This window comes from Phyllosticta citribraziliensis (assembly GCF_038025025.1).
Source record: "Phyllosticta citribraziliensis strain CPC 17464 chromosome Unknown J3D65scaffold_12, whole genome shotgun sequence".
NCBI classification, from domain to species: Eukaryota; Fungi; Ascomycota; class Dothideomycetes; order Botryosphaeriales; family Phyllostictaceae; genus Phyllosticta; species Phyllosticta citribraziliensis.
This window is the reverse complement of record NW_027117349.1, coordinates 328,228-356,174: the sequence shown is the minus strand read 5'-3', so window position 1 is coordinate 356,174 and position 27,947 is coordinate 328,228. Positions and strand designations below refer to the sequence as shown.

At 55.7% G+C, this 27,947-nt stretch overlaps 11 protein-coding genes and 1 non-coding gene across 12 annotated transcripts; 6 read left to right on the top strand and 6 right to left on the bottom strand.

Moving 5' to 3' along the window:
• Window positions 1–341: 341 nt before the first annotated feature.
• J3D65DRAFT_671199 (MIZ zinc finger protein) lies at window positions 342–2,436 on the bottom strand (the record flags this gene model as incomplete). The annotated part of the gene is made up of 7 exons (XM_066803371.1): window positions 342–981; window positions 1,034–1,259; window positions 1,314–1,419; window positions 1,500–1,822; window positions 1,876–1,947; window positions 2,000–2,224; window positions 2,286–2,436. 7 exons carry the CDS (start codon window positions 2,434–2,436, stop codon window positions 342–344), a joined length of 1,743 nt encoding a protein of 580 aa, XP_066651218.1.
• Window positions 2,437–3,156: 720 nt separating this feature from the next.
• On the top strand, window positions 3,157–3,615 carry J3D65DRAFT_671198 (uncharacterized protein; the record flags this gene model as incomplete). The annotated part of the gene is made up of 2 exons (XM_066803370.1): window positions 3,157–3,325; window positions 3,383–3,615. The coding sequence occupies 2 exons, from the start codon at window positions 3,157–3,159 to the stop codon at window positions 3,613–3,615; spliced, it is 402 nt and encodes a 133-aa protein (XP_066651217.1).
• Window positions 3,616–4,015: 400 nt separating this feature from the next.
• Window positions 4,016–4,610, bottom strand: J3D65DRAFT_637475 (uncharacterized protein). The gene has a single exon (XM_066801503.1). The coding sequence runs from the start codon at window positions 4,516–4,518 to the stop codon at window positions 4,138–4,140; it is 381 nt and encodes a 126-aa protein (XP_066651216.1). The 5' UTR covers window positions 4,519–4,610; the 3' UTR covers window positions 4,016–4,137.
• A 658-nt stretch (window positions 4,611–5,268) lies between these two features.
• J3D65DRAFT_112965 (uncharacterized protein) lies at window positions 5,269–6,109 on the bottom strand. The gene has a single exon (XM_066793753.1). The coding sequence runs from the start codon at window positions 5,977–5,979 to the stop codon at window positions 5,356–5,358; it is 624 nt and encodes a 207-aa protein (XP_066651215.1). The 5' UTR covers window positions 5,980–6,109; the 3' UTR covers window positions 5,269–5,355.
• Window positions 6,110–7,492: 1,383 nt separating this feature from the next.
• J3D65DRAFT_559514 (wd-repeat protein) lies at window positions 7,493–9,743 on the bottom strand (the record flags this gene model as incomplete). The annotated part of the gene is made up of 7 exons (XM_066797412.1): window positions 7,493–7,647; window positions 7,700–7,832; window positions 7,882–8,352; window positions 8,406–8,965; window positions 9,075–9,391; window positions 9,441–9,522; window positions 9,641–9,743. 7 exons carry the CDS (start codon window positions 9,741–9,743, stop codon window positions 7,493–7,495), a joined length of 1,821 nt encoding a protein of 606 aa, XP_066651214.1.
• Window positions 9,744–10,707: 964 nt separating this feature from the next.
• J3D65DRAFT_112822 (trehalose phosphorylase) lies at window positions 10,708–13,448 on the top strand. The gene is made up of 2 exons (XM_066793750.1): window positions 10,708–11,250; window positions 11,297–13,448. The coding sequence occupies exons 1-2, from the start codon at window positions 11,059–11,061 to the stop codon at window positions 13,361–13,363; spliced, it is 2,259 nt and encodes a 752-aa protein (XP_066651213.1). The 5' UTR covers window positions 10,708–11,058; the 3' UTR covers window positions 13,364–13,448.
• A 675-nt stretch (window positions 13,449–14,123) lies between these two features.
• J3D65DRAFT_t136 lies at window positions 14,124–14,206 on the bottom strand. Its single transcript has one exon. It is a non-coding gene; the product is annotated as a tRNA-Gly (tRNA).
• Window positions 14,207–14,492: 286 nt separating this feature from the next.
• On the top strand, window positions 14,493–15,649 carry J3D65DRAFT_606495 (uncharacterized protein; the record flags this gene model as incomplete). The annotated part of the gene is made up of 4 exons (XM_066798447.1): window positions 14,493–14,533; window positions 14,602–14,895; window positions 14,951–15,027; window positions 15,084–15,649. The coding sequence occupies 4 exons, from the start codon at window positions 14,493–14,495 to the stop codon at window positions 15,647–15,649; spliced, it is 978 nt and encodes a 325-aa protein (XP_066651212.1).
• A 26-nt stretch (window positions 15,650–15,675) lies between these two features.
• J3D65DRAFT_637463 (uncharacterized protein) lies at window positions 15,676–16,548 on the bottom strand. Its single transcript, XM_066801502.1, has 2 exons — window positions 16,149–16,548; window positions 15,676–16,052 (listed from the first exon to the last, which is right to left on the bottom strand). The coding sequence occupies exons 1-2, from the start codon at window positions 16,444–16,446 to the stop codon at window positions 15,835–15,837; spliced, it is 516 nt and encodes a 171-aa protein (XP_066651211.1). The 5' UTR covers window positions 16,447–16,548; the 3' UTR covers window positions 15,676–15,834.
• A 103-nt stretch (window positions 16,549–16,651) lies between these two features.
• J3D65DRAFT_112730 (uncharacterized protein) lies at window positions 16,652–18,763 on the top strand. The gene is made up of 6 exons (XM_066793746.1): window positions 16,652–17,429; window positions 17,484–17,543; window positions 17,605–17,612; window positions 17,679–17,761; window positions 17,846–18,019; window positions 18,071–18,763. Exons 1-6 carry the CDS (start codon window positions 17,049–17,051, stop codon window positions 18,643–18,645), a joined length of 1,281 nt encoding a protein of 426 aa, XP_066651210.1. The 5' UTR covers window positions 16,652–17,048; the 3' UTR covers window positions 18,646–18,763.
• Window positions 18,764–19,459: 696 nt separating this feature from the next.
• J3D65DRAFT_112766 (uncharacterized protein) lies at window positions 19,460–22,231 on the top strand. The gene is made up of 3 exons (XM_066793747.1): window positions 19,460–20,009; window positions 20,067–21,532; window positions 21,600–22,231. The coding sequence occupies exons 1-3, from the start codon at window positions 19,582–19,584 to the stop codon at window positions 21,857–21,859; spliced, it is 2,154 nt and encodes a 717-aa protein (XP_066651209.1). The 5' UTR covers window positions 19,460–19,581; the 3' UTR covers window positions 21,860–22,231.
• J3D65DRAFT_112791 (uncharacterized protein) lies at window positions 21,931–23,214 on the top strand. The gene is made up of 2 exons (XM_066793748.1): window positions 21,931–22,268; window positions 22,340–23,214. The coding sequence occupies exons 1-2, from the start codon at window positions 22,183–22,185 to the stop codon at window positions 23,073–23,075; spliced, it is 822 nt and encodes a 273-aa protein (XP_066651208.1). The 5' UTR covers window positions 21,931–22,182; the 3' UTR covers window positions 23,076–23,214.
• Window positions 23,215–27,947: the final 4,733 nt, after the last annotated feature.

Below are 27,947 nucleotides of genomic sequence, written 5' to 3'. Positions count from 1 at the left end.
TTTTACTCTGCCCACTAGAAAGCAAAGGACCGCCCCATAGGTATTGGTCGACAAGTTTCCACCAGAAAGCCACCCCTTCCCCAGGCCCTTCATGCCTGGATCTTTCATGATTGATTGAATCACCACTCCTCGAATGCAACCCCTTTTCCCTGCCCATTCAGATGTTGAAGAGTATTACACTGCGCTGCACTGTCTCGTCACAGCTGGCAAGACGAAAAGGCTTCTTTTCTTTCAGGCGAAGTCCAGAGGGCGCCTGCATAGTAAGCCGCTGGTTGGATTTGTTGGCAGGGGCCACCTTGATTATTCTCCATTCATTTGCCGTCGGCTTCCAACTTCCCTTGTCACCGCGGGTAGTCACCGTTACCGTTCAACCAGGAACTGCTGCTGTTGTAACCGCTGCTCTCTGGGTACGTCCCGTTGATGGAGTGTCTGGCTCTAGGCATACCACCTACTGGATCGCCTACATTGTAACCGTGATGACGATTAGCAGTGTGACCCGGGTGACTATGAGAAGAGGAGACGGAGTTGGGGGACTGCGATGGATGGAAATACGCGTTCTGAACAACGGGCGGCTGCCTGTACCTGTCAGGCATGCTACTTGGCGTGCTGTATGTAGGGTGATGTCGCTTGGCTGGACGGCGCACGTCTTCGTCGCTGTCGCTCAGAGTCAAGTCAACGACTTCGTGCTTTCGCTTGCCGTGACTGCTGGTTGGGGCGACCGCCGAGACTGATGACGGCTCACGTGAAGATACTGGTGGTGTGTTGGCGCTATTCATTGGAGTAGCACTTGCTTCTTTCTTGACGCTCATCTGCCGAGGTGAGATCTCGACAAGGTCGTCATCGTCTTCGTCAACCGGTTGCTTGGCTCCGTTTCCTTTCGGTTCATTCTTGTCGCCATCGCCTGGTGTCCACGTGCCGTCCGGATATATCCTGGCTTGATCCACGTCGCTTGATGTATTGTCAAGAATGTCTTGCATATACCTGTTGGCTGGTCAGTATGTCTTGATCCGACGCGGGGTGGCAGAATCCATACTTGTCCACTACGAGAGCCTCAAAGGATATTGTTCTGCTACAACAAGGGCAAGTCCAGGTAGGAGCTTGCTCTTGAAGCTGCAGGAAATATGTCGCATCAAAGCATTCGTAATGCGAGCAAACAGTTGAGCGGCAGGGGAGCTGGATGCGCACACCTGCGACGGGATCTCGTAGTGAGACCACCTGCGAGTTGACAGAAATGTCCTCGTCGTTTGCTTTGTTGATGACTGCGGAAAACGTGTTAGCGTCGTCGCACAATCGAGCAGACCACGAGCACCCACTCTCAGACTTGACACGCTCCTTGCTGAGCACGCTACCCCGACTGATCCTGTCGGTGAGATCGGCAGCAGAATGCTTGCGGACAAGATTTACGAGAATGGTGAACTTCTGCAATAGGTTAACGTCTGAAAGAATTTGTATTGCCCCAGGTGGAGCGGGAAGAGATCACGCTGGGGAGAAGCTTTTACCCGTGCCTTTTGCGTCAACGCGTATGTGATTTGGATGTGGTTTGTGTAGTTGGGCAATTTGCGCAAAAAGTCTGTAATGTCTGCCGGTCGCGTTGAACCCGGCTTGTTTTTAAGACCCTTGAAATTCGCCTTGACTTCTTCTCCGTTCACCTTGACTTCGATGTTGACGGGAAAACTTATGTCAGAGGGCGTGAACGGCGCCAGAACCGGATCAGATGCTGAGAAGAGCATGATGCGTAGATCCTTTTCCGCTTTGAGGCGCGAGGCGAGATCGTCCGAGAGTTCGAGCTGGCTTGAAGCGCTTCCACGATTCGCGGGATAGACTGCAATTTGTGAGCGCCCCAAGCGGACTGCGACTGGAGTGAGAGGCGCATACCCTGAATCTCCATGGAAGGAGCTACGGTATCCAAGACGTCGTAGAACGGACTCGACTTGAAAGAGACGCGGGCTGTACCATGTTCAGCATGCCAGCCCCAATGCGACAGCAGCACTCGACTCACCGGGAAATGTTTTTTGGCGAGGCCGCGAGTTGACGCTCATGGTGGCGGATGGCGTCCGCTGTTGCGCAGAGAGGCCACGGGTGGGGGACTCGGGGTAAATGGGGACGGATGGACGGCCAGACGTGGAGGCGGAGGGCGAAGGTAGAGGACGGCCGGGGTTTGCGGCGCGGTGAACGACGCGCCAGGCGCCTGCGATGTCGTTTTTCCGCAACAGGTCGTGGAAGTCTGGTGCAAAAGAAGAGATGTCAGTCGGGAGCGTGTCGTTGTTCCACGGTTGAGGACCCACGAGAAGTAATGTAGCCCTGCAGCTGGGACTTGACGCCGCTGACTTTGAGATTTTCGGCTCTACAAATCTCTTTCAAGTCATTGTTCACCATGGAGCGCAGGTGACCCTGCAGAGTGTCCAGGGACGGGTGGGCGGCAGCCGGAGAAGCCATGTCTGGAGGGGTTGCGCTCGCGAGTGAAGGACGAAGAGGACGAGGCGCGGGATTCACCAAGAAGCGACCTGGGGCGGTATCGAGTGAGTCAGGCGAGGGAGGAAAGGAGGCGGGTGGAGTCGAGACATGGAAGGAGCGCAGAGGAGGAGGAGGAGGACGCTGGGGGAGAGGTTGTCGGGCGGGACGAGGTTGGAGGGCAAAGACGTGGAAGGCGCTGGTGGTGGTGAAGTCGGGGTTACCGCTTCGGTACGGGCACATGTCGCTTTGAGCAGAGTGCGCGCCGGCCATGGCATGGCAGACAAACGCAGCACAATGGAGAGGGCGACGGGGAGAAGAGGTCATGGGTTGGTCTACATGTACGGAGAGCTACACTAGAGGACGATGGGCATTCCGGGCGCCCACTGCCGTGCGAGGCCGTGGCCATCGTGGGCGGCAAAGGAAGTAGTTCGCTCTGGCGTCGCGCCCAGACCAGCGTGAGCGTCGGTCCACTTCCGCTCTCAAGGAACCTGGCTTGCCTCTCAGCATCAGGTCGCACCAGCCCCGGCACCGACGTCAAGGAAGGAGGACACGCGAGGGCGGCGCCCCGGGCGGTCAGTACCCGCGACGGCAGAACCGGCCAACTTTCTCAACCCTCCGACCCGACCAACTCTCGTCTCCCACAACTCTCTTCTCCCACAACTCTCGCCTCCTCCCTACCACTCCCCCAATCCACCGCCCACCATGGCCAAAAGCTCCCGCTCCAGCATCAAGAAGACCAACAACCAGAAGCTCAAGCGGAACGTCTTCGGCCCCGTCGAAAATGCCCGTGCCCAGCGCCTCTCGGAAAAGCTCCTCGAACTCGCCCAACAACCACTCCCCGCAAAGGACGCCATGGACGTAGAAAAAGACCGTGAGTCTCGCCCGCCCCGCTCCCATCGCCACACCGCGCATACTGAACCCCTGCCAGAACACGCCGAATCCAACGAGACGCAGCCCGAGGCAACCGAAGCAGCAGGTTTGTCCATCTTCGCCTCTTGGCCTGTCCCACGCACCCTGGAGGAGAACAACAAGGGACACACCAACACCACTGCTCAAGAACAACTGTTCTACCAGCTCTTGGGTCTCTCCAACATCGTTGGATGCGGCTCCAAAGCTGGCGAAGTCACTCTGGAATTCCTCAGCGACGACCAGATTGGCTGATTTTGCTTCATTTTTAGACATGGAACTCGACGACGAGCCCAAGCCATCCACCTCCACCAGCTCTAAGAAGAAGACTGCTCGCGTCCAGAAGAACAAGAAGCGCGGCAAGCCCGCCAACACCATCGCTTTCAAAAACTTCAAGACCGGCGCAAGGAAATCGGGCTCTTCGCAAAAGGGCAGACGCTAGGACATGACTCCTGTCAAATGATACCCCCTCTATAAAAGCATCACAAAACGGCAACGGCCTGGGATACGGAGTTTGGGACGGCATCAGTTCATGCACTGGCTAAGCAAAACATTTCATTTCCACAAATTGCGGCGCTTGGGATGATATTCCTCATGTACAAATTCATCTCGTTTTCAAACTCAGACATACTTCTTGATCACCCCATCCATTTGACCCCAACACATGTATGATCTCAACACGTGCAACTGATGGTACCCGACAGAATCTTCAGGGTTCTGAATCTGCTTACGCCTTTTAGGTTTGCCTTCCACGACACTGCGTAAATTCTTTAACTTCTATATCCTCGCCATTCCAAACCTGCTTATTGCAATGAAACCCCCGATTCCAGTCAAGACCCACGCCGCAGCACTATCTTCATACGCAGCAGTACCCATGTACCATTTTCCCAGCACCAGCCGACCATCCTCCTGAGCAATCTCTCGCCCAGAATCCACAGCCGACTGACCTACAACCAACGCCGCAACCCCAACCACCTGCGCAACCGCCAAACTCACGGCCGCCAACATCGCCAGCGCCGTCGCCACGTTGCCAACAAGCGCCCACAGACAAGCCCTCAGCGCCTTCCTCCCGACCTCCTCCTCGTCATCGTCAACCCCTGCTCCCCCTACCGCCTGCGGCGACACGACGCGCTCGTCGACCGAGCTGGACGCGTGCATGCGGTGCAGCTTCTCGGACGCAGTCGGCGGGCGCAGCGCCGCGTAGACGAAGCCAGGCGGCGGTGTCTGCTGACGTGGCGACGCCGCTCTGCTCGTCGTAGCGCCGGCGAGCGCGTCGGCGTCCGGATGGTGCTCGCGCGGCGCGTAGGCGGCGGGGAGCAGGACGGCAGCGTAGATGGCCGACATGGCGAAGCCGAGGGCGAGCAGCGTGGCGGCCGTGACGTAGAGCGAGGCGGACAGCACGACTTGCTGGCAGTGGGCGTGGGCGGTCCATGGGTGGGCGGGTTGCGTAGCGTAGTGCTGTCTGCAGGCGGCGGCGCCCTTGGACCCGAGGGAGTGCGTGAAGCGCGTACAGGAGAGCGCGGAGGACAGCGTCTGCGGCGCCGCTGTGCCGTTGCTGGTGATGTTGGATGAAGGCGACGGCTGTGGACGCGTGCAGTTGTAAAAGGGAGACGCGGACAGCGATAGCCCCGCCGGCGCTCCTGACGGCTCGAACAAGTCTGCCTGCGCGTATTCGGGAGTAAAGAGGATGGCGATGGCCAGGGCAAAGGAGATGAGGTACAAGAGCGGAGGAAGAACGAGGGTGGCGGTGGAAAGAATTCGTACGCTCAGCAGGCGTGGAGACGGTAGTGGGTGCTCGTAGGCCTGGCGGCTTCGTGGCATGGCCGCAGATGAAGTCGTCTACGGTTCTTCCTGTGAATGGCAAGAAAACGAGTGAGGTGAGATTGAAGCAGGACAAAGCTACCCCTTCTTCTCAGATGTCGACGCCGGCGTGGACAAGACGGCCACAAGGTGGATGGACGACGGCAAACAAGACCTCCATGGCAAACCCCAGCATCAAAATGCGGCGCCCCAGACAATCAAGCAGCTCTTCCATCTCTCTCGCATCAGGCACAAACCTCCCCCGGACGGAACTACGCGCTTGCAGCATCCACCGTGCACACCTGACCGACACTCAGACCAAGCATCGGCAGCCTCGATCAATTTTCTTGAAGAGAGAGGGAGGCAAGGGCTGCAGCGCGGTGATTGGCCAGCACGGTAGAGAAGCTTCTTGCTGGACGCTCGTAAGGTTGGCTGTGTCTGAGGACGGTCCCGACGGCGCCGACGCCGCATGCCCAGCCCAGCGGTCGATACCCTTGACTCCCGGCCGCCGGCTGCCCGGCTGAGGCTTGAGGTGGCGGCGGCTGGGCGTGGTCCATCCGTTTCGCTGGCCTCATTTGGACGATTTTTGCGAATCGATGCTGTGGAAGAGCTCTCCTGTTCGCGCAGCGACTTGCCGCTACACAGCTCTTGCGCAAACCATTCAGCGCACAAAGGCAGGCGAACGGGCGGCAAAACTGTTTGACTTTGGACAGAAGCGAGCGAGCGTGCCAGCGGCCGAGGTGTCGAGTTTGAATGCGTTTTGGTCACAGGTGGGGCTTTGCAGCAGTGGCAGAGGATAGGATGTGCCTGGTCGCCCATGTTCGTCTGCCGTCCAAGGGTCTGCTCAGGTACATACCGGGACGGTCCTGAAATCGGGCGAGGGTTAGACCCGTGCTTTGTATCCTGTTGCCGTTGTAATTAGGATTGAGAAAATGATGATGGTTGGTACATGCGCAGCGCGGTTTGAACAGGCAAATGCGATGCTCGATGGGAGGCTTGTCACGACGCCACCACAACAGGCACGGAGAGTGGCGCACGAAAGCGCGCGAATTCTAGCCTACTCGGAAGCTGTGGAAGAGCTACGAAGCTTCGCCAGGGAAGAGAAATAATGTCACAGATTTCGCACACCACAGCCTCGATCTCTCTGACTCGTGCCGAGTCACCCCTGTCGTTGCAGATGGGCCTGGCCCAGCACGTTGGTGGGAGGGGAGGGTTTTGCTCGTCTCGAGGGTCTACATCGTCTGAAGGGCTGAGGGCTGAATACAGTCGCTGCCAACTAGCTTCCTCTCTCTTGCTGTGATGATAACTTAACGATGTGGATCAGGATTCTTTGCCAGCAGATTTCTCACACCGTTTCGATCTCCCAGTGCCATACATATTGAGCAAATTCGAATGAAAGTGGTAGTACTGGTGGTAATATTGCTGCTACTCACTGACGCAGACTCCTGACGGGAGAACTGACGTAGAAAAGGAAGAACACGAAGAGACAAATGATTACAAAGCCACTCCACAGCAGAAAGCAACAACACTTGCAGCCCTTTCCGCCTCCCAAAATTCTCTGTGTCATGTCGTGTACAGCCAACACTGATAGAGGTTGGTGCGCTGGTGATCGGGTTGTGAGACGCGTGGTCCTTCCAACACCAAAAAGACTCCTTGCTAATCGAGGCTGCTTGCTGCTACAGACAGCAGCGTACGATTGTTGGGGGTGTAACAGGGGAACTTCTCTCTCCCCATATCACCCGTCTTTCCCTTTGCACGCCGCCATCAGTTCTGGAGTAGCACAGCACCCCACAAAATTCAGCGCAAAACGAATCAACTTACTACCTCAACCACCGAGTCCAAACACAAACCCACCAAATGAGACAGACAAAAAGAAAACGCCTGGCATCTACGCGCACCCCGCCTTCGACAAGCCCAGTTGCGCTGATGCTGACGCATATTCCAACGCCTGCCCCAGCCCAGCCCCAAACAGCACTGGCTGGATTTTTGACATTTAACTAGTTCATAAAAGTAGAAGAGCGTGGCCTTCGTTTTCATACTGGGACAAATCTCTTCCTTTTTAGGGCGTGATAGTGTAGCCCGGATCCACAAAGGACGTCCAGAGCATGTCTGGTTCGTTTGGAAGCGGATTTCAATTGATCCTAGTTTACTGCGGTCCACGGTAGGTGTCGTACCTGGAACTTGTCAGCCTCGTGTTCAATCAAGAAGTTTCAATCTCAGCCTTGCACCACATGCATCGCCAACAGACGGGGAAAGGGTCGGCGCCCTGTAGAGCGACAAGTCTCGACCACAAGAAGCCTTGCCGTGGAGTAGACACGCCATCTGGCGGGCATCATGTGGTGGGCCAGCCCCTTTTCCGGCCTTTGGACTGCTTGTGTTGGCGCAAGGGAGCGTCTTTCAAGGTAACGTACCTCCAGATTCTTGCACGCATGTCACCACTTCCTGTAGCGAAGAGGTTGCCCATGGGGCTAGGAGCAACAGAGATGACTGTTGCGAGACGTCAGCAACCTGCCAAGGAAATTCATCTTCAGGTACTTACCCGAGTTCTTGTGGCCTTGAAGCATGAGCTGAGCAACGCCAGTCTGGGGATCCCAGAATTGGACTCCGCGGTCCTTGGATCCCGAAAGAACCCATGAGCCATCGGGGGTCAACGCAACACTCAGAACGAAATCCTGGAGGCTGGTCAGCACAATAACATCCAGCCATTCTCGATCGCCTCACCTTGTGGCCCTCAAAAGTCTTGATGCACTTTCCTCCCTTGGGGATTTGAGCCGGAATCATCCGGGGTGGAGTCGAAAGCTCCCACATCTTGATCGTCTTGTCCAAGCTACCACTGACGAGATCCTTGCCGTTGGGCGCAAAGGCGACAGAGTACACGCTGTCCTTGTGGCCGACGTCGCCCTCGAGGCGCTCACAGAGATAACCAGTGGTGACGTCCCAAACGCGGACGCTCTTGTCGAGGGAGCCCGCAGCAACAAAGCGGTTGTCTGGGGACATGGCAACTGTGGTGACACCGTCTTCGATGGAGAGCACAAAGATTTGCTTTCTTGCGTTGAGATCCCACAGGCGCACAGTACGATCACCACTACCTGAGGCGATCACGTAGCCGTTCCTTGCAAAGTCGAGCGAGTAAATGTCTTGGTCGTGGCCCGAGAAGGTCGCCGTGATCGTGCAAGTCGCAATATCCCAAACCTAATCAAAATCGTCAGACGGGAGCAAATGTGTGATTGTGGGTCGAAACCTACCCTGATGACCTTGTCTTCGGCACCTGTGGCCAAATACTTCCCGTCGGGACTGAAACAGACGCTGCGGATGTACAAGTCGCCCTCGTCGTTGAGCGAAGCATCCTGCAAAACACAGCGCTTCTCGCCAGTCTGCACATCAAAGATTTGGGCCGAACGGTTGCAGCCCGTAGCAACGTAGCGGCCATCGGCGCTAAAACGTACACAGCACACAACACTATCATGGGGAAGCGTGTGTACGAGATCCACATCCAGGACCCGGCGAGTACGAGGGTTGAAGATGGCAAACCAATCGGTACCTTCCCTCTTGTAGTTGGGAGGCACCTGGTCAGGGTCGAGCTCGGCCAGAGAATTTCCAACGTTGGGCGGCGCGGGCGTGACCAGGGGATTATGCGGCTCAGCATGGAGTTGTCCAGGAGGTGGTGTCGGCCGAGCGACTTGAGGCGATCCGGGGTACGGAGCAGCAGTGTTCTGCTGCGGGGTTGGTGGTCCAGGAGGTCCTCTGCCCGGCCTAGGCTTTCCGGGACCGGGAGAGGCTGTAGGCTGTGGGGCCTGTGGATATCCTGAGCGACAGTCAGCCGAAAAAGCCCTTGCGAGCGTTCAATCAGGATTCGGCAGAGTAGCGCATCCAATGAGCGGGGAACGTTTTTGGGCTCGAGGAGAAAGTCTTACCGTTGGGAGCTGGTTGATAACCGCCTCCAAAGGGGTGCTGTGGCGGACCAGGCGCGGCAGGGTTGAGGCCCGGCGGGCCTTGAGGTGCATGAGGAGGAAGGTTCTGAGCTTGAGCAGACTCTGGAGGCGGAGGCGCCAGGCCTGGCCCACCTCCAGATTGCGACATGATGCCTCCAAAAAGGGTTCCTTGGCCATGTCCGATCGATGGTGGCGGCTGCGAGGGATTTCCGTGTTGTGAACTGTTCGCATGGTTGGGATGCGGGGCTGCTCCAGCGGCGTCGAGGCTTCGATTCAGGCGTTGAATTTCTTCCTCGTACCTGTGGAGATATTAATCGAGGCCAAAGTGGACAGAGGTTGTCAACATACTTGGCCTTCATAGCAATCTGTGACTGTTCGAGTTGATAGATCTTCTGGCGCACAAGGTCCATCTCTTGGAGCTGTTGAGCGACTGTACCCATCTTAGTATCGAGTGCTTCGCTTGGCAAGCCTTGTTGAGGGACCCGCTAGGCAGCTTGCGCAAAAGGCGCAGAAGCCAGACGGTGGCCGCAAAAGATCAAAGAACTTACGTTGTCGCTCCATCTCACCGGCTCGACCAACCTCATTTTCAAACTCGCCACGGATTTGCTCAAGCAGCTCATTCAAGCGCTGATTGGGAGCAGTGGGCACCATGCCGCGATGAGCGTTATACATGGTGGACCGGGTGACCAGCGCGCAATGTGTGGCCAGAGTCTAGATGCGCAAGATGGAGAGGGCGGAGGAGAATTCCGGGGCGATTGAGACGCGGATCAACGAAGACTAGTGACGCGAACGCGGTGCTCGCGAGACGATTGGCGCGTAGATGGGTGCGGAGGTTTGAGGCCAAGACTTGGACGCAGAGTGCGCGGTAGGTCTCGATGATGGCGCCAGCGAATCGCTTGCGAAGCCCGGGGAGGTGTTGCGGGCGCAGGGCGATGGACCGTCGATGGCGAGGAGATGGGTGAGCGGAAAGACGGGTGGTGTGGAGTTGGCACTGAGTTGCAACCTCCCGCAAGCCGACGAGGCTAGCGGGAGCACGGGCCAGCATGAGCCTGAGCATGCAGCAGCGGGAGCTAAGCCGCATGTGGTTTGGAGGGGCCCTAAGCCCGCTTGGGCTAGCGCCGCGTCGGCCGGCTTCTGCACTTCCAGAACAGCCTGTTACTCGACCCATCACCCATGCCATCTCCTGGACACACCATTGAATTGACCGGGGCCCTTTTTCGAGGCTGATGAAACGGCGGGACACGCCGTCTGCCTCAGGCGCCGGGGACTGAAGGATTGAATCAAGGAAGCGCCACCTCGGCGGACCACCCCGACCCGAGCCGACTGCTCCCTCCGTCCCATCCACATGCAGTTGGGCAGACGAAAACAAAGAAGCCATTTCATCATCATCATCGCTCCAGCTTTGTATCAATGTGAGCAGATGGCACGTCGACCGACCAAACGAGAGCAGATCGTGCAACATGTGCCGCAGCTGTGCACCAGGGCTGGTCTTCGACAAAACTATCGACAGGCGTGCAACGCAATGTAAAAAGCCCATCTTCAGCACGGGATCCGTTGGGATTGCGCGCACGCCATTGGACCTCTGGCGTTGGTCTGTTGTCATGCTTACTTGGTTGTCTTGTCCTCCGCATTGAGCGGCCCAAGCCTCGAGTGCCGATCCCATGCCCACGTCCAAACTGCCGTCAACGGCGATTCCACGCCACCACCACAGCCTTTCTGCAGACACGCCCTTCTGACATGACGGGACGTATCTCAATGTCATGCGGTCCAGCTGCTCCCGTCGTCTTTGACGCATCCACGTGGTGACACCGATCACCAGTCAGCTCCACGCCCTCGGGCCCTCTGCATCCCTTCACGAGCCAATTCCCTTGTGATCCGTCTTATTGTATTAAACCCCTCCAACCGCCTCTTCAACTTGCTCCATCCATCATTCTCCTCCACCAAATGAGCACGCTCTCTCCATTTCATGATCTCGTCATTGTCAGACACCAACACCAGCCCCTCCCACCACACAAGGCGGGCTACTTGGTCTAGTACCGACGATCTCCCTTACACCAGCACAAAGACTCGCCATGACTTTGAAGCTCATGGCCCGACTAAGCACCTCGAGAAGCTTGGGAAATCCCGGTTGACGGTTGAATTCGGAGCAGTTCCAACCGTATGTTGCTGACCTGACTCCACTCTACCGCTGCTAACCAGTCAAGACCCTTTACATCGGACTTGCTGCAAAGCAAGACGAGCGTGGCTTGCTTGAAGTAGGCTTTGCCTCACATGACGGCACCTACAGCCTCGACTTTGCCGTGCACGTGGTCGGTGGCGAGGATCCCAACGGCCGCAACCGACGCAGTAGCAAGGTCTCGAACGGCTTTTCGACTGGGTTCTCCAGCAACTGCAGCTCTTGGGATGGCTCGCGGCCCTCTACTCCTGCAGTTCCCCTGCGAGAGCACGATCGAGACAAGGCCCTGGCCGATTTTGTCATTTCCAAAATCTCCGATTACCAGCACGACCATCTCTACAAGTTTGCCGGGGCTGGCATCACCAAGGCTCTGGTTGATCTGAGCCCACAGCTACCTTCTCGTCTATGGTGGGAATTGGACATTGTCCCCCTGGTTTTTGAGCATGGCTTAGAAAACCTGGGTGGTGCCCCCAAAGCCGCAGTCACCATCGACGAGGAGGCTGACTCTATGGCTCGCAAGTCTTTGATGTTTTTCGGTCCCAATTCACAGCCCCGGGTCCAGATTGGCTTCAAGAATGTCGTTGAAGTTGATTGCCGAGGCCATGCCTTGGTCACTCGACTCGATCAATACCCCGAGACTGTTGGCCAGCGCACGTGGGAAGCCACAATGAAGTACGTAAAGTCAATCAAAGAGCACAACACCAAGATTGCTTTTTTCAACAGCACCCCTCAAGGTGGCGGTGTTGCTCTCATGCGCCATGCGCTCATCAGATTCTTCCGCTTGTTGGGTCTCGACGCAAAATGGTACGTCCCGAAGCCAAAGCCAGAGGTATTTCGCCTCACCAAGACAAATCACAACATCCTTCAGGGAGTAGCGAGCCCCGATGCACGCCTGACGCCGGAGAAACAGGCAATGTTGGATGAGTGGGTCCAGGGTAACGCTGAGAGATTCTGGATCCCAACTGGAGGACCTTTGGCTCCGCGCTCGAACGGTGGTGCAGACGTCATCATTGTGGACGATCCACAGATGCCTGCGCTCGTCAAGATTTCCAAGACTATCGATCCTGAGCGCCCGGTCATTTTCCGCAGTCATATCCAAGTCCGCTCGGATCTTGCCGACGACCCTAGCACTCCAACGGCCGAAGTGTGGAACTGGGTGTGGAATAATGTTAAGCAAGCAGACTTGTTCATCAGCCATCCTGTCAAGGAGTTCGTGCCGTCCAACGTCGATTTCAAAAAGGTCGGCTACTTGCCCGCCACCACCGACTGGCTTGACGGCTTGAACAAGGAAATGAACCAGTTTGTCACTGAGTATTACTTTCATGAGCTGAGTTCAGAGTGCTTCAAACAGCAAATGAACCAACTCGACTTTCCCCACCGCGACTACATTGCTCAAATCGCACGCTTCGACCCATCGAAGGGCATTCCCGATGTTCTAGCTGGCTACGCTGAGCTACGCCGGACGCACATGAAAGATTGGCCCAAGGAGGAGACGCCGCAGCTCGTGCTGGCTGGTCACGGTGCAGTCGACGATCCGGACGGATCCATGATTCTTGACCAGACGCTGTCGCTACTGAACGGCAAATATAGCGACATCCGAGGCGACGTGGTCGTCATGCGTCTGGGACCGACCGACCAGCTACTCAACGCCGTCATGTCCAACGCCAAGGTCGCGCTTCAGCTGTCGACACGCGAAGGCTTCGAAGTCAAAGTGTCGGAAGCCTTGCACAAAGGTATTCCGATCATCGCAACCAAGGCAGGTGGCATCCCTCTGCAGGTTCAGCACAAGAAGTCCGGCTTTCTCGTTGAGCCCGGTGACTTCCGCGCCGTTGCAAGACACTTGGCCGACCTGTTCAACGACACGGAGCTGTATGAACGAATGTCAAAGTTTGCTGCCACGCACGTCTCGGACGAGGTTAGCACCGTGGGCAACGCACTCAGCTGGCTTTTCATGGCGGATAGCTTGGCCAAGGGCAAGGAGTTGTTGCCGGACTCTAAGTGGATCAATGACATGGCCCGCGAGGAAGCCGGCTTGCCGTATGTCGAGGGCGAAACTAAACTGCCCAGGAAGAAAGAACTGAACTTACAAGGCTAGTTGGGTGGTTCAGTGCAAAAATGGGAGCGTCTGGTGGGTCAACAAATTGGAAAGAGTCATTGGGGTGGTGGCTTCCTTCGGAGGTGAGCTTTGACGGTCTCGGTAAAGGAATTGGTTTTCAGATCTGCTGAAGGTTGCTCTTGCTGAAGAGCTGGGTGGTCAATATTGGTATGCGGGCGTCTTGTGGATCCACAAATTGGATGAAAGTCATGGATGGCTGGTTGTGGATGCGAACTTCGACGGTCTCAGTCAAGACACTGGTTTTTCAAAAATGGTCAAGGCTGATCTTGCTGGCGGCCAAATTGCAAATTGTTTTTTGCAGAGGGGTATGGCAGCCATCTACAAAATGCTTATTTACACAAAACAATGAGATTGGTCTCCTAGGTAGTTCACTCAGATTCTCTTGGTTTCAGATAATCTCGCTCTCGACCTAATCGTCATCACTTTGACTTGCTTGCTCCTACTTAATCCTCCCGTCGTCAAAACCGCCGAGTCCGTCACAGTTCACCTGCGAAAGTGCAAGTCACCCGTCACTTCATATCCCATTAAACACTTCTGCGTCTGGGAGACCTGCAGCGACTCCCTGATTTTGCGCACCTGCCTTTTCATCGCGAGCCCACTTTTGCACCCTGTCCTTCCCCGCCACGCCATCTCATCCCGCTCCGCTCCGCCTCCTCTCACACCTCTCAACCCCCAAAACGCTTGGCCCCCACTCCCAGAGAATCACCACAGACAAAACGATATGCAAAAAGTAGTTCGTTGCACCAACCGGGACTCGAACCCGGCGCTCCAGCTCGTCTGACACAGTGGGAAGCTGGAATTTTACCCCTAAACCATTGGTGCGTTGCGTAAAGGAATCAGCATGATCAGATGCTCTATATTGTGGGCGCAATTTTCAACGCTCCCTCCCCAGGAAGAAGACCATGAGAGTGTGCGAAGAAGATGATGTGGCTGAAAAGGGAGCTAGAAAGGGTTGTATGTAGAGTCAGAGAAAGGAATGGAGGGGTTGGATTGCGGGGAGGGCAGGAGTGAGACTCGCGTCAAGCGGACTCGAAAACCACCTGCACCTAGGCGCGCTGACAGCAGCTCTCCACACCGACGTTCCAACCTCTCCCACACCGCCGTCACCATGTCGAAGATCGAGAGGACGATACAGCGCCAGCAAGAAAAGTAACGCGTCGCCATCCCCTCCCTTGCCGTGTAGCCCGTCGAAGCGCTGGAAGCTCACGCGTCGCCAGGATCGCAGAAGGCCAGTTCTACGAGGCCCACCAGCAGCTGCGCGTCATCGCTGCGCGCTACATCAAACAGTCCAACTGGAATGCCGCCATCGATCTCCTCTCGCAGGGCGCGCAGGCGCTGCTGCAGGCCGGCCAGGGCGGTAGCGGCGGCGACCTGTGCATCTTCTTGATCGAGGTGTACCACAAGGCAGAGACGAAGCCCGATGCGGGGAGCAAGGCGCGGGTCTTAAGCTTGCTGCGGGCATTCCCGCCAAACGAGCCGACCAAGAAGAGGTTCATTGGCGACATGATTGGGTGCGTCGTATTGCGAGTCGAATGGTGCTTCGAGGGCTTGGGCTGACAATAGCAGGTGGTCGGCGAGGTTGGGTGAATATCCTGCGGGTGACCCAGAGCTTCACCACGTCATTGGCACGGTTCTTGCTGAAGGTGAGTGTCGATGTTTGCGCTTCCAACGCTGGCGCTGACTTGTGAACAACCGACAGACGGTGAAGCCTACGAGGCAGAAAGACACTTTGTCCAAGGCACGCGGGACTCGCCCGAACAACTCGTCAAGCTCGAGTATGAATGGTACTCGGAAGATCAAGCCCACACCGCACCGCTCTATGCTGCTCGCGCCGTTCTACCCTACCTCGTCGCTGGCAACTTGCGTGCCGCCAACCAATCCTTCCTACAATTCACCACGCGTCTCTCGCAAGCCAACAGCTCCCTCGCCGTACAAGAAGTCAGTACCGCGAGCGTCGATCTACGACTGTACCCTTCGCTTCCACTCCTCAACTTCCTCGGCCTCCTGCTCTTGTCTGTGACCCGTGGCGGCTCAGATCTGTTCCGCCTGTTGAAATCGCATTACAAGACAAACATCGATGAGGTACCAGCATGGAAGGACGCACTGGATCAGATTGCTGAGATGTACTTTGACATTCGCATGCCCAGCCAATCCAACCCGCTCATGGACATGATGAGTAGCATGTTCGGCGGCGGCGGCCCAGCAAAGAAGCCGCAGTCCAGGCGCGTAGAACCGACGCCGCCGCCTGCTCCCGGTTTGGACTGAGACGAACAAGAAGATATTGATTATTTGGAGGAATGGGATGAAGATCCAGACCGAATTTGCCCGCCAGTGTAGCCTCTAGGCTACGGGTATCTTTATAAAAATGCCATATCCACAGACGCCCGCTCCTGACCCAGTGTTTCCAAAAACCCCTACATTTGCCGCCATTGATTTGCATTGCATGGAGATCAATCCAATACCATCATCTTGGGATCTTCGCCCTCAAACATCCACTTGTCTTCCTCGAGCGATTCAAGCTGGGCATGCAGGCTGGCCTGCAGTGTTTGCTTGAGCTCCGTGCACAAGGTGCAATTTTCTCGCTCCTCGTCGCCCTTCTTGCCAGTACCCTCAGGATGTGTCTGTTGTTGGTGTCTTCGGTACGTTTCGACGAGGTGTATCTTTGCTTCTGTATTGCAACTTGTCAGCAGGCTGTCTTGAAAGTGGATTGAGTCGCGGTGGCATGCTCTTCGCCCATGTGACCCATATCTCTCGCCCTGCTCACCTTTCTCTTCGCTCTCCTCGTCCGGCGGTAGCGGCCCTAGCATTGACGTGTCGAGCTTATAATTGCCGTCTTCGTCCCGCGCCACCATGTCTCGATCTCGCTCCAGCAAATGGCCTTGACGTCCTTCTCCTTCTTCATCGTCGATATCGGCTAGGTGTAGGGTGGTGGCGGAGGTGGCACTCGTTGTGCTGGGCGCGGTTGGCCGCCGGGAAAGCGTGCTGTTGAAGAGATTCCGTCGCATACCAGAGGCCGTGGTTGTGCGGTGCGTTGGGTGGACATGTGTTGCGCGACTACTCATGCCGGGCGATAGAAATGGTAGGAGTAGGGAAGCGGGCTGAGATTTCGCGACAGAGGATTGACGCTGGTTGTGGTGGAGCGATGATGCACAACGGGAAGTACAGGTAAACACTGCAGATGCGGAGGTTGCTGCGAGATGTAGTTGCCGCCGACAGCTGCCATTTTGGCCGTAGACTTAGCACGACTTTTCTCAACACACCGCTGCCTCTACACCAACTATGCAAGTGCCTCTAGCAGAACGTCCTTAAGCTAGGCAGTTTTGATTGTAGTCCAGGCGGGCCCACTGTTCAATTCTGAGATCCTCACGAATTGGTCTCAATCATTCAACACTTGTTTCCGAGAAATCTTCAAGAATCAATTTCCCCTTGACCTGACGTAAGGTCGCCATTCGCATCCTTTCGATAACTCGTTCCTGTCATTCATCTCATAGCGCTCTAAGCCCAAGGTCCCAGTTTGGTGCATGGACCGGGGTGCGACACGACACCACAGGCTCGGCAGCGTGACGTCGTGTGTGTAGATCAAGGGTCTCGCGCGTTGCCGGAGCACCTTCAACAACAAACGTACTCTGCGTCTATCCCAAGGAAACCGTCATTGATCGACACCATGCCTGACGAAGACGGATTGGACGAGCGAACTGGGGACCTATCAGCTCCTCCTACGCATCATTTGAGCTTCCATTGCGCCAAGAGCACGGGTTCAACCTCAACCGACCTGACTCCGCCACGAGAAATCGCCTTTTACTCCTTCGACGATGAGCACAAGTACCAGTCCGACGATTCATCGATTTCTTACTACTGGCCCATGAATGTCAGCGAGAATGCGCGCAGGGCCGGTTTGCAGACCGGTTTTGACACCTTCCGCCGCCATGACGAAACAATTGATGGACATCTCGACGCTGTGCTTCAAGCTCTCCAAGAAAAAGAGGCCGAATCCGGTCGGATCACTGACGCCGAGGTCATCACCTGGAGGGGCCAATTGACCAAAGTCCGGACCCTAAAGTTCCCTCAAATGGAGAACATACATTAACGGTGTCTTTAGATCCTGACAATGATCTACGACAAACGAGACTCGTTCGAGATGAACGTGACCAAGTTTCAAGTAAGCGCTTCCCTACTGTAGTGTTCAACGGCTTCGTGGATGTCTGATTGACGTGATCCAGGGACAAATGTGGGTTTGCTCGGTAGCTTTATCCACCATCCCTTCAATAAATGACTGACGCACCGACTGTTATAGCTTCCTGGAGGAACACCTCCAGGCTAGGATCGAACGCCAGTCTCGGGATCCACGTGGCTCATTCTCGCCCGTGATGTATCTGGGTATGTTTGCTCATGAAAGAAATCGCAGAAGGGCATCGCCACAGCGATGGATTGAAAATCCGGCCGTACTAACGCGGGTGACAGGATACAAGTTTGAAGCAATGTCTACTATTCCGGACGTGTGGGACAATGTCAGTCGAGAGCAGATTGAGAATCGACATGAGCAACAAGTCTCCAACCACGCGCAGTACTGCTCAATTGTGTCATCCACATTGGATGACAAGCACAAGATTATCTATGGAGGAGAGGTGGACTGCAGTAAGTTTTCCTCGTTTATATACAAAGACTAAGGCTCATGCGGTGGCGCAGTATGGGATAGCCACGACATGCTCCACGAGTCCAATCCTGCGGAATACCATGGCGAGTATGGCAACATTGACAAGTACAACTACTACGACTGGGTAGAGCTTAAGACTCTGGCAAAGGGCCTGGCCGACAAGAAGAATCACGCCTACGACATGCGACTCCTCAAGTTTTGGGCACAGTCCTACCTAATCAACTGTCCCAGGATCATTCTCGGTCTCAGGACTGAGAGCCGGACGGGCGTCTTTGACATTCCCAAGGTCGAGTCGATCAAAACGCACGCGATTCCTAGGAACAAGCCTTGGTCCAAGAATCGTTGCTTGAGATTCCTCTCTGCCTTCATCCAATTTCTCAAGGACCACGTCACCGAGGGTGACTACTGGCGCGTGAGGCACATTGAAAACCAGGAGGTGCTCCAGTTGTCTCTCGTAAAGCGTGGAACGTACGGCTCCGTTGTCAGCGACGAGTTCATCGAGTGGCGCAAAAACTTCGACGAGAACGGCATCCTGAAGTCGTCGGAAGCCAGGACTGGCACAGAGGATATTCCCGAAGTTATGCATGATATCCAGCCATCAATCTAGAATACTCAGGAAAATTCTCGATCGATCAATCGAGTCCACGAATGGACGCCCGTCGTCTCCGCATCGGGACGGCGTTGGGCCTACTTAAATCCACCACAGGCGTTGGAAACGGTTTCATCAGCATAGGCGGCGCTGGCATGGCTCATGGCGAGCGCCAAGCGGCCAACATCTGCACACTCGCACAGGAGGATTATTGTTCGTGGACAAAGGCATTCGACTTCGTTCGACTTCGTCGATGAAGTCTACTGGACGGATTCCGTCGCGAAGGTCAGGTAGGTCCGTAATTATGAAACAGACATTCCTGCACAGTCGAAACTCGACCACTTTTCCAAGTAATTGTATCGAACTTTCAATATCCGGGCCCTTGGGCGATTCTATACAGGACAGTGGGTGTCAGAAGAAAGAAGACCTCCTGGAACTGTAGCTGCACCCAGGAAGCGTTCGTTCGCCACTATTGATTGCGTCTAGGGAGCTGTCTTCCGCCGTCACAGGTGCGCCTAGCGAACATTCATCGTATGCGGAAAGATCCTTTATAGCATGCTGCATTCCTTGAATATGTCGGCCTCTCGCTTATCTTGGATGCTAAGCGCAGTGCATTGCACCTCTTCGTCTTAAGGACAACCTGAACGGAGGAGATACCTCGACAAACAGCCGAGACATCCGGAAACGCCCCCAACAATTGGACGGACATACCGAAGCACGAATAAGCTTCCGCTGAATACCTGCAGACAACCACCGATTTATTCTGTCTCTAATGATCAAAAGGTCGCATAATGAGCGTGATGGCAGAGTAGAGCATGAGCCGAGACAGGCAACCTGTACAACAGAAAACGATTGGGTGTCACTTTCATGCAGACGCATATGCAGATACGACATTCCCACAAAACTCAGCCTCGTCTCTCTCAAGTCCTGTAAGACAAACAATTCACCTCAGCCATGGCGGACCCGATCACAATTATCTCCCTTGTAGGAGGCGCTGCGACGGCCGGTTGGGAGCTTTCCAAGATGTTGTACCAAATGGTCGACACGATCAAGAATGGAAAAGAAGAAGTGCGAAAACTCGCGCATGGGCTCTCGGACATGTCCGAAGTCTTGGACAGCCTTAAGCAAGCTATTGACGAGGCCAAAGGCTTCTATCGACCACTATTCATCAACTCTACCACGTCCGTCCTGGAAGATTACAAAGATTTGAGGACAGAAATCGAAAGACACATCAAGAAGAAGAGAAGGATGGAAACTCTGAGATGGTTCTGGAGAAGTATGAAGGTCGAAAAGCCGTTGAAAGAACTCGAGGCTCTCAAGTCGACCTTGACACTGAAGCTGGTCATAATGAGGCTTGCAGCCGACCACAAGAACGATCCCATGTAAGTGCCATCAAAGAATGCATCAGAATCGGTTTGACCAGAGTACATGATATTCAGTTTGCATGACATATCACAGCGAGAATCACAAAAGACTGCTCAGCGCCATCGTTTCCGCAGAGTTGCTGAGACGATCATTATGAAAAGCAGGGAGAACATCATTGAGCTGCAGGAGATCAAGTCTAAGGAGGAAAGAAGAGAATTTGAGAATCAACCCGGCCAGTTGCAGACTTGGAGAATCTCAAACCAGATGGTCTTGGACAAGACCGCGGCATGGCTGCAGGGGATGATCTTCGCACCAGGAGAATATGTCAACTCCGGAGAAGATGGTACAAGACCCCCGGTTTCGAACGAAGCTATCAACGCGAACCATGATCCTCAACAACAACAACAATCTCAAGGGGCAGCTCCTTTTCACCCTCGGAGTCCATCGTCTGTGAGACCCATGTCAACTGTGGCGGAGGAAATTCCACGCCCACCACCAACGACAGTAACAGAGGAAGTCTTCCGTCCACCGCCGACACCAAAAGACCGCTGGGTGTTGCCAGACCGCTTTTGGAAACCTGATCCGACAGACACCATGGACAAGCTTCTCCAAGCATGGTCGTTTTTGACGCAGGATGACATACAAGAGAGCAAATTTGAGCAAGAAAGGACTAGTCCGGCTCAAGCGGCATCCGACTTCAGCTCCGACGACTCCTCTGACGATGAGAACAGCGACGTGGAAATGGACAGTCTCAGGACGCAAGCCCCTGGAAATATCAACAACGAGTCCCCGGTGGACAGAAATCCCGTCGCATCCTCTCTCGACACGGATTCTTCCCTCGACGATTACCGTTACGTCCACAACAATCCTTTTGCACCTCGAAACCGATCTGCCCCTCGAGATTCTTGGCGTCATGTCCCTGGCAACCAATCTGTTCCACAAAATCCTTATGTGCCCCACAGTACCTATGTTCCGCAGGACCCCTTTATTAACACAAATCCCTTCTCAACGCCTTTTCCTCGCACACAACAGCCGGGTTATGATTTCATGGGCCATGCTCCAACTTGGCCAGCTGAGGAACGTCCACCACCGCAACAACAGTGGGGACTCCACATGGATGGATCTAACCAGGAAGCAAGTCTGGTGCCTACAAAGACGTACAAAGACGGCTCAGGAAATGTGCTACGGCTCAGCAAGAGCCCAGGTGGGGAAAAGGCGCTGTATATCAACCGACAAATCCCTCGTTCCAGAAGAACGAGTCCACAAATTGTCCCAACGACCAGTGTTCTCTTGCATGGTTTGGCAAGCCCCGGGAATTCTCAATCGTCGAGGCTGATTGCACAACTTAAACGAAGAGGGACCGCAATATTCAACTTGGACCCAAAGCCGGAGAAGATTGACGCGTCGAGCAATTCAGAAGAGCTGGAGCGTGCGAGTGTCATGAACGGCTCCATAATGTGGGAGCCAGGCCAGTACCCAAGCGAATTCTTGGTCTCTTGCTCCAACATTGGCGTCGAAGTGATTTACGTGCGAGGATCAGGTAAGTCGATCAAGATGCCTGGCATTCAGCCTTGGTCGAAATGCTTACCTCTTTCGGATTCCTCCAGACTCGGGACAAACGTGGTTTTGCGGTAGGAAGCCGTTCCACGTCAACTTCTTCAATCCAAACTACGTGCCACAGACCTCATGGCCCCCCGAGAGCAATATGACGTCGGACCACTACCTCGCCATTGGGAGAGAATGGGTGGAAATGGAAACACTTGAAAATCAGGGTATCGCTTTTGGAAAAGACCACCCGGCCTACTACTTCTTGGAGCCAGAATTGAGCCCCGTAAGTTTTGAGCAACACCAACGACTTTGTGTCTAGCTGACGGCGGAACAGGATGAGATTGTGGAAGCCGTGGTCCACTCCTTCACTCTCCGCGAGGCCTCTCTGCGCCGACACACGCGCCTCCACATCTGCGGTGTGCGCAAGGCTCCACGCCCGTTGACTGGCCGGGGCCTGAATCACTTCTTCCCTCAGAGCCGTCCTTCGACCGCGTCCACGTCTTCGGGCTCTACGCTCGTCAACCCTTCCGAGGACACAGCAAGGTCTGATTCAAGAGACTTCGCAAAGGGAGAACTGCGGCCAGACCCTGCATTGCAAGGCATTGGAATGTAGCCTGATTGAGTTCACTTGAAGGCTGCGAAATGCCACACGGACTGAAGGGTGCAAACGCCTATATTTCGAAATGTAGGTTTTTGCCGCACAAAAACCGTCCGAAAGAGGTATTTCCGTCCCCAGATGAAGCCCAGCCCGTTCGACTACCACCCCCGCGGACCATCACCATGATGTGGTTCTTGCAAGTGGCCATCGGTACCCACGCCCTATTACCCCCGTCCACTTTGCCGAAGCCACCTGCACACATGAGTCTCCTCAATCAATGAGCGATCGGTCACTAATTCAGCCGACGAGAAGAAGGAAAAAAAAAAAAAAAAAATTGACAAGAAAAGTTCAAAGGCATGCATGCCGCAACTTTGGCGACCGACAAACCGCGGCAGCCAGCCAGCCAGCCAGGGCCGCCACCAATCAGGGCACTCGGCAGCGGCAAAAAGAAACTCAGGAACCCCACGTCAACAATCGACCCGTCCCGCGCCGTCGTGCCAGGATATCCCAAGCTGCGAGCTGCGCACCACGGAGCAGGAAGCAAGGCAAGCATCCATCGCTGCTGTTGCCGGCTAGCTCGACAGCGCACGACCAAGTACCTAGGTACCGGATCAGCTCGCAGGCGAGGTCCAGACAGCCAGGGCATCCTCCGCCATGGCGATGGCGACGAGGACGTCATGCAGCTTTCGAGCGTGGCGCTTTTGCGAATGCAGCTACGTACTGTATGTACACGGCAATAGCACAACAGCATCGCCACTGCCAGGGCAAGGTACGACGCGCCGCCTCGATCGCCCGCCCACGCGCAACTTTTTTCGCTACCAGCAGCGGGCGTGGTGCCCAACATTCGCCTCCGCCGCCATCGATAGCGAGAAAGGAAAGCCGACGGCCGGCCAAAGCACTGCGGGGAGGAGGGGGGACGGGGGAGGGGAGGAGGTAGATGGGCCGAGAGCCCGAACGCTGCTTGCTTGCTTGCTCGCTCGTTGGCTTTCCCCCCCCGTTGTTGGCGGGCGTTCGCTGTGCGCCAACGTCCGATTTGGCTCCTTGGGATACCCTGGCAAGAGCACGACGTGCCGCGCGCGCGGATCACGATTGAGAGTTGTTGGCGGGCGGCGCGGGCGGGCCGGCGCTGGCGGCGGACGACGGTAGAGGTGGTGGTGCTGGGCTGGGCTGGGCTGGCTTGCGTGTGCGCTTTGAGTTTAGGCACCAAAGCTGCTCTACTCTTGGACGACGAAGGAGGGAGGTAGGGAGGGAGTGAGGGATGGGCTCGGGTGGGGAGGTTCGGATGGCACGGGGAGGGAGGGTTCGGGTGGGATTGATGGACGGATAGATAGATGGATGGACGCGTGGGTGTTGGAGGAGAGGGAGGGGGGCGCGAAAAGAAAGCAAGCAGGCCGTGAGCCAAGAATATCGCGATCGGGCTTGTGTGTGTGTGCTGTACCGATAGATGGAGCGGTGCGTGGGAGTAAGGTATGGATGTGTGTGCTTGGTGTGTGGCTGAGAGGCGCAGTGTGCATCTTCGGCGACGGGTCAAAATAGAAGCGCTTTTGCAGCGTCGTATCCCGGAAAGCTTCTTCAAGGCTGCTTGCTTGCTGGCTCACTGCGGGATGGAGGTGGTGCTGTGTGATGTGGCTCTTTCAGGGTCTATTTTTGAGCATGACAGTGTTTGTAATGGCGGAGAGACAGCAATCTGAGAGGGAATTAGGGGTCAACCGGTAAACCCCAGACTTTTGGATTTCGCTCAAGCAGTGCAGAAAATAGTAGCATGTTCTACAGGCGTAGAACGAGCAGAGAGTGTGACATGGCACAAACTGCAAAACCCTAGATATAACGGGGTAAAGCAATAAAGTCGACTCGTAGGATCAACTGACTTGCCAGAATCACGGAGAAAGATATACATGCCGCGTACAACCACACACTACCATACCAGCCCGTTCCCTCAGTCTCTCTATTCCTTCCTTGTTCTGAGAAACCCATACATCTTCGAATGAACCGAGCAGCGGTGTGATACGTGTGAAAGCCCCAGCAACAAGACTTCTCCCACCACAGACAAAACAGGTAGCACAGAGTCCGTCATTCATGCATAGCTTTCTGTCCGTACTTTGGTGGTCTCCAGCTGTAGTAGTGACTGGGCCAGAACAGGCAAGGCAAGGAGGCAATGAAGGCGGTGAGATTCTACTCAAGCCTCTATGGAGAGGAGCATGATAGTGCGTTTGTCAATACGCGGAAGGGAGAGGGTGCTCAGGAGATGCTATGTGCCTGACTGCCTTACGGACTGACAGATTGCTGACATACTCCGACGTACGCACGACTTTGGGCTTTTGTTCTTCTCCCCTTTCTGTCTTGGTGGCAAGGGGGAAGCCACACCAGCGGCCGGTAGGTAGGTCAATCCTACCACAGGCCATATTACATAGGAAAATACACCTACACAGGGCATAGTCAGCCGCTGTATGGCTCTACCGCTCCACACCCAACCAGCGGTACGATACAAAACGATACCCCTATTTTCCCTTCTCCATCCATCTCGACCGTTCAGCCAGCCAGCCTGCACGTCTGCATGACAGATCCGCGGTCCAAGCCACGCCAGGCCATGCGGCCGGCATCCCATCTCGGGAGTCGAGCCACCTGCCAGGCAGACCGCCGGGCCACAACACGTGTCTGCCCACATGCTCGCATGCAGGCATGTATGTAGGCATATGCAAGCATGCATCAACAACGTGCGATAGATTGAATGATGAGGACGGACGGGATGGCGGAAGGGCCCGCACGCAGCGCAGGCCGCGCGCCTCCCTACCTACCGGATCCCAACACAGCACGACCTCCCCACCGCCGTCCGGAGAGCACGTTATGCGTGCCTCGTGCGTGCCTCTTGCGGTGCAGTGCTCCATGTCCGTTGCAAAGACCGAACAGTGCCGGGATGCTTCGCAGTCATCTCGGAGCGGGAGACGGGAGGCAGCGGGGCGGGCGGATGGACGGGAGGACGTGTGGGAGGTAGGGGACAACTGACAAGGGGAGAGAGAGTAGAGAGAGTAGAGGGAGAGTAACGGAAAGGAAAGAAGGGGAAGGAGCATTAGAGAATGGTGAGCACGGTGGATGCGTGGGTGGGTGCGTGGTGGGCTGGACTGGTGGGTGCCGGGTGGGTTGGTTGTTGCGTGCCTGCCCGGGCGAGAAGAGAACAGATGGGAGATGAGAAAGATGAGAAAGATGGGCGAGGTGAGCTGACACGGGACTGAGCGTGCAGGGACATGTGGAGAGGGTGTGTGGAGTATTGTGGAGAGAGCAGGCGAGAGACGTTGGTCTGGTCTGGTCTGCCAGTGTCGATGCGGACCCGCAGAGAGACGTATGTGCGAGCATAGCAGGTATATCCCGTCGGTGTGTGTATGTGCCGACCAGAAGATTACTCTTTGAACATGATTCGGCCGTCATGTTCGGAATGTCGTGCCGGCGGCAGCACATGGACCTCTCCCGTCATCGACACGGTGCCTCCCAGCGTCCTTTCGGCATAGCGAGAGCAGCGACGGTGCTCAGCATACCCAGCGGAGCTAGCGCCGAGCGAATCGTCGGCGTGCGGATATGGCTTACCTGCGTACGTCCGCGCCAGACGACTGACAAAGAGACCACCTACCTTCCCATTTACCGGGCGTGTGGTTTTGGCGCGGAAATGATGGTTGTTGGTGGATAGCGATGAACAATATTGGCGAAAATTTTTCCCTTTTTCCCCTTTCGCGAAGCGAGTGATCCGCAAAATGTGTTGTACGGTACGGTTCTTGCACTGACGGCACACGCGTACCATTCGTTTGATCTTGGAGAAGCGTTTGCATGATTGACGATGCCGAAGATGATGTGCGATTGGCGGTTGGTTCCAAAGAGGTGTAGTGTGTAGTAGTCGGGCGGGCCTGGAGGGTCCCTCTTTCGGCGGCTCTGCGGGCATGATGAGGTGATGACCTCTTTCTGTTATTCGCTTGTGTCCATGTCAACGCGCGTATGTTTTTGCGAGATGCGAGCGGCGAGCGCTACGCAGACGCCGGCAGAGTGGTGTTAGGCGCCCACGGCATTCGTTCAGCGGCGGTGCTCGTGCTCCGTGCGTGGTGGACCATCTTTTCCGTGAGACGGATTTTGGCAGTCGCGGCTGGCCTCTGTGGGTGCGAATCGTGTCAAGACGCTGGTCAAGGGAGCCAGCAGGCCGGCGAAGACGGTGAATGCAGTCTAATGCCTGGGGCACCTCCTCACTCACATGATTTGTGGCTGGGTCCCTGACTAACACCAACACTTGCCATTTCTTACCTTGACGTTCTCTTTCCAGTGCGGATTTTCAAGATTCAGGGCGCCTCGTACGCCATGGTACGGATCGCTCCGAGACAGCAGGCCAGGCAGGCCAGACACGAGCTCGCTAACAACATCGCTTCTTCAAAGTCCCCAGTTTGCATCACCAACGCGTCCCAAAATGGTTCTCGGAACGCCCCGATCGAAGACGAGATCTGCGCTTGCGCATAGCAACGCAGCACCAAAGCGACAAGAGCGCCGAAGATGCACGCGTGGGCTGCCCACAGCGGCGAGCCCCAAGAGGGAATGTTCGAGTGTCGAGCGGGAGCCTTTCTCGAAAAAAAGAAGCGGGACGGGTCCAGGGGGTAGTCATGCGATGCGGCAAGGGGGTTGAATGCACGCAACGGCATGGCATGATCAAGGACGGTCCGGAGAACATGGGTTTGCTAATAATAACCGATGATGATGGCAACAACGGGCTGGTCAATTGCCGATGCCTTGGTGATGAGTCGCGATGCAGTGGAGAAGTTTGCACGAACGGGAAAAGATGGGCATGGTGTTGAAGAATCGGTGAAGAGATTGGAGGTGCGGAGATGGAAGACGGAGATATGGCTGGGCACAGTGCGCGCATTGTGGACTTGGGAAGGGCGAACGGTGGTGATGTGGTTGCCGAATAGGGGCTAGCGCGAGGGGGGACAGAGGGAGGGAGGGAGGGTGCGGGAGAGGAGCGGGCGAGGCGACGCGTGCGGATAGGGTTCGTCGTCCCGCAGCGCAGTGTTGCACTAATGCAAGGTACGTCTTGGGCGACGGACGTGGCCCATCAGATCTTCACGGATGGGACACGGTGGGTGTGAATTTCGGGCAGACGGGAGGGAGGGTCGAGATGTTCAGTTTGCAGGAGAGGAGAGGAGAGGAGAGGAGAGGAGAGGAGAGGAGAGGGAGTAGTGTGCGCCGAGACGAGGAGCGGCGGGTCGGTTGTGGGCGTAGCCGTTGCTGCTCAGTGATATCCGCGCGGCAGCGGGCCAGCGGCATAACGACAAAAGTCGGCGTGAGGCCAAAGCGTGCGATGGTGGTCTCTGCATTTTTGCAGAGTGGACTGGACTGCACGAGCTCGGGAAACAGCAAAAAGCTCGATCCTGATGCGTCACTGCGCACGCACGGTTCCTCCTGGATCAGGGTCCCGCTGATGGATGAATAGGCTTTGCGGACAGAGAGACGTCGGCAGCGAGTCAGCTTGGCGACAAGAGGGGGAGTGGTAAGAGAGAAGGGAGCAAGGAGGAAGTTCCCGACGGACTGGGCAGAAGTTGGCAGTTTTTCTTCAGCGGCATACACACGTACTGGGGCATGATTGGACGGGGCTGCAAGTCTAGGTCACCTTGCAGTGGAGTCTTCATTTCAGGGATAGACCGTGGGCGCGGCAAGGACGAGGGCTTCCGGGTAGTGGGCGCGCGGTGAAGAAGCGCAGTCATGACGATGGGAGGTTATCAAAGTGAAACGGGACGTGGTGGTGATGCGAGGATCCGATGGGGATGATCTTGCTCATCAAGCT